Raw genomic sequence first — 7500 nt, 5'->3', positions numbered from 1 at the left:
CGATGGAGGCTGACCAATCGAGGATTTAAGTAAGTAAATGAAGAAAGTTTGGCATTTTATTGGGAGAAGGTCAATTTGTGAATTGTTATGAGCCTGTAGAGGATACAAACATGAAGATACTATAGACTATAATGATACATACTTTATGAAAGACATATTATTTGAACTTTGGAAAGTCAGGCACTTTAAGATTGAAGATTGTCAAAACTTTATTATGAACGCTAGTAACTTCAGCCATAATAACAGGAAAGCCAAAAAAAATTCTTCGTAATGTGCATAGAGTGTGTGACAGCTGGCCTAAGGTTCATGCTCCTTATCTGCAAAGATTTTAATAGTCTATTTATTAAAAGTGCACCTGTGATGGGATAAAAGAAAATCACTTGTCATGAACCTTTTTTCCTCAGATTTTGAAAGTGTGTTAATGCTTAACATCTGACTGGCAAAATTTTGAGATCGGATTTTTATCCAAAGGCCGTTTACTTTGAGTTTTGGATTCAAGGTCTGCCATTGCTCACGTTCAAAACTGACCGATTGGATCTCAGAGGGTTGAATCCATGGAAAAGTGACATAAAAGGCTCACTAGCTTAAAATGAATACAGCTTATTATAATAGATTACGCAAAACGCGAGTTTAAAAGTCTGAAAACCCAGAACTCCTGTGCTACAGAGGTATTTATTCTGCGGCGTACACACTCATTGCGTTCTTAAACTAGTGAGCCTTAGATGTCATTTTCTCCTTGATCCAGCTCTCTCAAGAACTTAAGTTAGTAATGGGTGATTATTAAATAGGAAAATTCCAGTTAAAATAAACAGGTGTCTTTTTTAAATCAAGGCTTTAAACTTTGGTCACGTAGTGTTTAGTTAACATAGTTTTAAAATCCAAAGAAAAATGAGAATTAATTTTTTGGTCACAGGAGCACTTTAAGATGTCATAACAAGGACTGGAGTGTGGTTTAGTCCTGGAGAGTTGAACCCACAGCCTCTGCTTGGTAGATTAATGATCAACCAACTATTAAAGCCAACTGGTTGGTGGTTCAACTCCATGTCTTCTGTGGAGCAAGTGGAGGGCTCTGCAATCTTGCTTGAACTGTCCAACAAAAATGTGATCATTATTGTTTCCTTTTCAATTTTCTTTCCCCAGGTTGTTAGATGAAAGTGAATGGATGAATGTCGGTTTTAAATTTGATGTTGTGGCCTGTCTCAATTTACTGGATAGATGCGACAAACCATTAACACTGCTCAATGATGTTAAGCATACTCTTCAGCCAATTACTGGTCGATTGCTTGTAGCTGTTGTTCTGCCATTCAATCCATGTGTTGAATCAGGTGATTTAATTATTGCATTTTTTTTCTATAGTGTGGTTACCTAGTACTCAATCAGATCATTTTGGCCATTGTGACTCTCTTAATACTATAATAATACTAGTAGGGTAGCCAGATGATTTAAAGTAACATTCATAGCACTGTTTTCTTATGCAAGCCTGCAAATAATTTTGTGTTATAAGCCTGTCAAATGTCAGGCCAGGGACAAGGTTTGACCTGACATGCAACCTCCCTGGTCAGACAAAAAAAAATTTCCATGGAGTGAAACAGGAATGGTTTTATCAAAAGGTGAAACAGGGAGAAGATTGGTGGACCACTTTTGCAAACACCTATGAGATGTAGAAAAAACAACACAGATGCATCAAAACCAGTTGCGGGCCATTTTAATCTTCCTAATCACTCCCACCACAACATGACAATTTGTGGCTTATCCTTACACCACGGGAACACAGAAAGCTGCAAAAATCTGGAACAAAAATTCATCTTTCAATTAGGTACACTTTATCCTCACAGAATCAATGAACGCCTCTCATTCTATTAATATATTCACGAATTCATTTTACCATATTTCCACCAATGGCAAAGCTCCTCCGCACCTGCATGAAAACCAGCAACACCCACACCCACAATTCCGCTATTCACTGCACTCGAAACGTCAGCTTTCCAAATTGTTCACAGTGGTAATTCAACCTTTATCAACACGTTTGATAAAACCAAATTTCACTTTATAACTTGCCCAGCATCTCAGTTTTCTTGTTTTTTAATTTTTTAAATCTTTTCGAGTAGTTCAATTCTTTTAAATTGTCCCTAGCCATTACCAGCTAAAACATAATAGCCCGCAATTTGATGGACAGAAAAATCCTTGCGTTTTGTGATTTCTCGTCACACCTGAAACTATTTCTGCTATAGCATTATCAGAATCACGGGGAAGGTCTTATGAAGTAAAATCACTTAACGTTAAATTAAGATTCATGTGGGAAGACACCACTGTTGCTATTCAAATTATTCTTCAGTCAGTTTTAATTTCGGTGGAATTTTTACGAAACTCTTTCAGGGTTCCATTCAAATGTCTGAAGTTCCACTGGGAAATAGCAGCTCTTCTCTGCAAGACAAAGTATTAATAAAGAATCAAAATAGCTGCAGGTGATGGGCACGCGTGACATGGTTTGGGCAAATGGGAACACTTTGTCAAAAACACAAAATTCCTTGGAACATTCACCAGATTTACATGATACGCTACTCATTAAACCCAACTCTCCTACTAGTACTCCGATTTTTCTTGGTGACCAATCGAAGCTGTACAAGCCACAAGTTTTAGAAGTTTCCTCAGACCAATATATTACAAAAAATTATTTTAAATTTAATGTTTGAAATATTCATGTGCACACATACTTTCCTGCGCTGTGAATCACAAACAGAAATTCGCTAGAGCATGGAAATAACGCAACATGTTTTATGAGGCACAGTATTTATGTTAATTTAGCAAATTGGAACGAAAAGGTCTTTTAAGATTGGATGAATTTTTTTGCATTTGCTTTCATAAAGCATTTTCTGCCACAATGATTATACAATGATTTTGTCCACTATTAATATTAAAGTTCAACTGACTTATGAAATTTACTTCTTTTACATTAAACAGTCTTTAAAATCAAGAGATGCAGTTGTTATTTAATTTAATCAACAAAGTTAATGTCACTTGAGAGTTTTCATCAAAGCGCTCATGACTTGACTGGAGAAGGATACATAATTATTTGACATTGTAATTTGAGCAAAATAAAAATTGGCATCTAGATGTTTTCCGCAGTGACATCATCAAATTACAAAAAGAAAATCACGAGGTCTTCTGAATTTTTATCTAAACGAGGGTTGAACATGAGCTAGAAATAAATATTTTTTCCAGTTCTGTAACAGCTTTCCTGTCGAAAATACAGCATTTCGAATTTCCAAAAATTATGTCACCTTTTGAAACACCATGACACAGAGCTGGTTGAAAAACATAATTGTTTCTCTTCCTATGATTTTCAGAAGTTTGAAAGTTTCAAGTACATTACGAGATCATGTGCATTTTATCTCATGAGCAAAAAAAGTAAGCGCTTTTGTGGCAAAGTGTACTCCAGGTGTTTTTGTTGATTGCCGGTCGCCATATGGGTGGACCACACACCATCCACCAACTTGGCGGCATCGTTTGAAACCTTCCGCAAATTAATAACTCAGAAACGATATGTACCTCACAGACCTGAGAATTGGAGAGGCGAACAAGTTGTTGGCTTCTTTTATTGAACTGTTTTTCGAATTTGAAAACTATCTAAACATTCATACACTGCCCAATGCTGTTTTGACAATATTGTTGCTTTCATTTTGCCATTCTCTTCTTAGGTTGTTGCTTTCTTTTTTTGTTAGTCAAACAAAAAAAAATTTGTTCAAGTCCTGAAATGTGCTGTTGTTTGAGGATATACAATAACGTTAACTTTTCTAATTTAGCTATAGAATTCACTGTAAAACTGGTCATAAAATCTTATCATTCTGATGAAAACACAAACAACATACATTTTGTGGTACAGTAGCCACAGTACATTGCAGTGTTATTTTATTTAAATCAATGTAAATGACTTTTCAGGAAACACCTTGGGTGAATTTTGAAATCCGAACTGCATTAATATAGGCAGAAGTGTTTACCGGTACATTTTTGGCGTAGCATTACTAGTAACTAAAGACAACGTTAAATGCAAGCTGCAAATAAAAGCACATCAAAACGAAACTTTAATATCCATTATGCATTATGGCCATTTATTATGACTCGCTCCGTGAGGGGGAAAGATGAACCAAATCTTGTTTTGTGATTGGCTATCCGAGCAGGCAAGATGGAGCTATACTGCTCGCTCTGGATTTCTCGCTTGTTCCTGCAAGATCAAAGGTCATTTTTTGGTGTTTTATCCCATATAGTAAATCCTTTATAATTGACCAAGCTTGTTCAGTCAAGATGACTGGATAATGGCCTTGTTCTTTTTTTGCATCTTTATGGACCTCTACTTCCTCTCTGCATCTCGGTCCATAAACATGCAAAAAAAGAACTTGGCCAATATCCAGCTATCCTTGACCGAACAAGCTTGGTCATTAACCCATATATATTGAGATACACATGCAGCTAAAGCTCTGACAAGAATTCTAGAAGTTTTTACATGCCACTTAATTAAGACTCGCCAAACCTTCATTTCATACATGCACAGTACGTACCTCGCCCACATTTATCCAGATATTCTTTTACTATCATTTTGATCAGAGCTTTTGCAAATTATTGTATTTGCCCATCACATGTCATGAGTGGAATGGAAAAACAGTTTGAAAATGCTTCAATTGTGGACAAAACTCCTTAAAATATTACCCTGCCAAGCGCTTTCAGTAGTAAGAAAGCAATTTGACCCCCTCACCCCTCCCGTGTCTCAATGTTGTTTTCTGGAAGTCATGAACAGTTTCCTGGAAATCAACACTTCTTGTTAAATCAACATTGGATAGGGGGAGGGGGCAGGAGAAGTTACTGCTGTGGAATTCACAAGAGGAAAATTAATAGTGAAAAAGTGCTTTTTGTCTGTTTTTGTATGGCTTTCTGAATGAGTTTTGTCCACGATTGCAGCCTTTCATTCACAGCATGTATGCACTTATGACATTTTGTAGTATCTATTTCTCATCTACAAAAGCAAAAATTATTGGCTTTTCACATATTCGCTCATGTTGATACTTTTTGCAGGTACAAAGATGGTCAAACCAAGCGAATTTATCCAAGTGAATGGAAGTACATGGGAAGAACAAGTTGAGAGCTTGGTGAAAGATGTTTTTGAGCCAACTGGATTTACTGTTGAAATATTTACACGGGTGCCTTATTTATGCGAGGGTGACTTATATCGGGACTTTTATGTTCTAGATGATGCTCTATTTGTTCTCAAGGCAACTTAACAATATCAAAAGGAATGGGACATTTAACTTTTGATGGCAGCTTCAGCAATTTCCTTCAAGTGAATATTCTCAACAACTGTACTTTCCAGGATTTCATTACCAACACACCTCTGTAAGATTTTTTCCATCACTTTAAATTAATGTTGCAAAAAAATCTTACAGACTGAGGTGTTTCTTAAAAGAGACCAATCCCATTGAAAAGCAATCTTTCCCCACACTGGCGTTTGCACATGGGTATTTCTCTGCTTTCTTTCTTATGGAAGTTGTCTTTTTTAAGAACACACCCACTCACCCCCTCCCCCCCTCAAAAATTGAAGGATCTGTCAACCTTAAAGTAGAAGTCACTATGATTCAACAAAAGAAGCAACTGTGATATAAGAAAAGAACTGAGTAAAGCTAATTCTATAGTGCATATTTTCCTTTAAGATTTTTCATTTTCTAGGATGTTTATTAAAGCAAAGTTAAAGGGGCTAGGTCACACAATTTTAGGCAATTTCAGCACTGATCGAATGGTCATAGAATTAACTAAAATATCAAAATACTTGTTCAAAACTATAGAAGATCTCTAACAAAACGCAGGGAAGCCAAGAAGGGACAAGGATGGACAAACTGGAGAGGATTGAAATGGATTGAATTTGGGTAAATTTGAAAAACGCCGGCCCACCGTTTTTCAAAATTACATCAGTCTATATTAAAATGTCATTTACAAAGCTGGAAAATCATTCTCAGTTGTTATGTGGCCGTGATTTTGAAAATGAAAGACTCTTGCTCTGCCAATTTGACGTTTAGAGCTCATAATTAACAAAATTAAACAAAATTACCTAAAATAGCGTGACCTAGCCCCTTTAAGTTTAGGACTCTGCAGAATGAGGTTTGTAAAGAATTTGTGCATGAATTTTCAAGTCCTATATTCTAGAATTCCCTTGTGAGGAAAACAGTGGCCCTTCATGAGGGTTTTGAACTTTTTCAAAGCTTCTTTTCTGTTTAGCCTCTGCAAAATAAATTAATGTTGAAACGTAAAATGATTACATCTGAAGTTCCTTTGAGAATGTTAGGACATGACGGCAAATTTTAATTTCGAATCCTTGTTATTGCAAATTCAGTGAGTGAGTTGTATTGCCATTTTTTAGAATTTAAACAAACAGTAAAGTATGAGAGTTTAAAAATTAATACAGTCAAGATCTTGGAATTTTTTGTTGGTATAATGCCAACTACTTAGTTCTTGATGAAGTTCTCTAATAATCGCATCCTTGCTGATAAGTGTGTTGCATCATTACGATGACTGTTTTGTTAATGAAATTAATTCAGGGCAAAACAGTTACCAGTAACTTAAAGCAAAAATAAGTGGAAGTCATTTGTCTCATTTAATAAATGGACATGGGAAATCAATGGGAAAGATGACCTTGGGTAGAAAGGTCGCTGATTTTTTTTTAGTTGAATAAATTTCAAATTACTTTGAAACAATGAACTATTTTAATAGTCCGTAATTATTATTAAATGTTAATTTATTCACTCTTCTTGTTGTACAGTTTAGTGAACTACTTTAACGACAAGAGCTTGTGCTTTATTGAGGAAAACGTATTGGAACTGTACTTTGTTTCCAGTTTTCTTCATCTCACTGTCTATTTTAACAATCCCTGATCCTTCAATTCCTTCCAACCGTCCCTTCCATATCTTGTTTCCAAAGTTAATAATCACAAGGTACTTGGAATTATTTTGCCACCTTATGTAAGCAAGAACTGAAGTATCTACATGCACAACTTTAAAGCTGAGTCCTTCAAAGCACTTTAAACTACGTAGCTTCATCAGTTCCTTGTAAAGCTGCAAAGGAGAGGCTGGGTCTGCCTTCTGAGCCTCAACATTGATGGTTGTACAATTCTCTGCAACTGGCAACCATGTCTTAACTGCCGAGGAAAATCCAGCATTTTTTCCATCACTCCATTGCATTGGTGACCTCTGAGGATCACGGAAGTCTTTGTTGCTTTTAAAGTGGACTTGAGCATCAGTCATTCCAATCTCTTCACCATAATATGTGATGGCAGTTCCAGGGAGTGTAAGAAGGAGGACATTTAAAGCACAGCAATATTCTTGGTCCACCTTACTACATATCCTGGGTACATCATGGTTCCCCAAAACCCAATTAGGCCAAGCACCTTTTGGAAGAGAACCAAGATAATCGGAGATCTTCTGAAAAATTTCTCTTGCAGAAATGGGATTCCTTAACCCA

The 7500-nt window shown here is 36.1% G+C and overlaps 2 protein-coding genes across 5 annotated transcripts in view; one reads left to right on the top strand and one right to left on the bottom strand.

The window, feature by feature from the left end:
• Window positions 1–6786, top strand: part of LOC138021669 (protein-L-histidine N-pros-methyltransferase-like) — a 13078-nt gene extending 6292 nt beyond the window's left edge. For all 4 annotated transcript variants that reach the window (XM_068868603.1, XM_068868604.1, XM_068868605.1 and 1 more), the window contains exons 4-6: window positions 1–29; window positions 1141–1325; window positions 5068–6786. The exon at window positions 1–29 is cut by the window's left edge and continues 181 nt beyond it. In XM_068868603.1, the coding sequence (XP_068724704.1) occupies window positions 1–29; window positions 1141–1325; window positions 5068–5273 (420 nt within the window). In that variant the 3' untranslated portion in view covers window positions 5274–6786. The remainder of the gene's footprint in view (window positions 30–1140; window positions 1326–5067) is intronic.
• The window catches only part of LOC138021666 (alpha-glucosidase-like), a 1792-nt gene continuing 1052 nt past the window's right edge, over window positions 6761–7500 (bottom strand). The window contains exon 1 of the mRNA XM_068868601.1: window positions 6761–7500. This exon is cut by the window's right edge and continues 1052 nt beyond it. Within this exon, the coding sequence (XP_068724702.1) occupies window positions 6804–7500 (697 nt within the window). The 3' untranslated portion in view covers window positions 6761–6803.

Source organism: Montipora capricornis, chromosome 10 (genome assembly GCF_036669925.1).
Source record: "Montipora capricornis isolate CH-2021 chromosome 10, ASM3666992v2, whole genome shotgun sequence".
In the NCBI taxonomy this organism is placed as follows: Eukaryota; Metazoa; Cnidaria; class Anthozoa; order Scleractinia; family Acroporidae; genus Montipora; species Montipora capricornis.
This window is presented reverse-complemented; position numbering and strand designations above follow the sequence as displayed.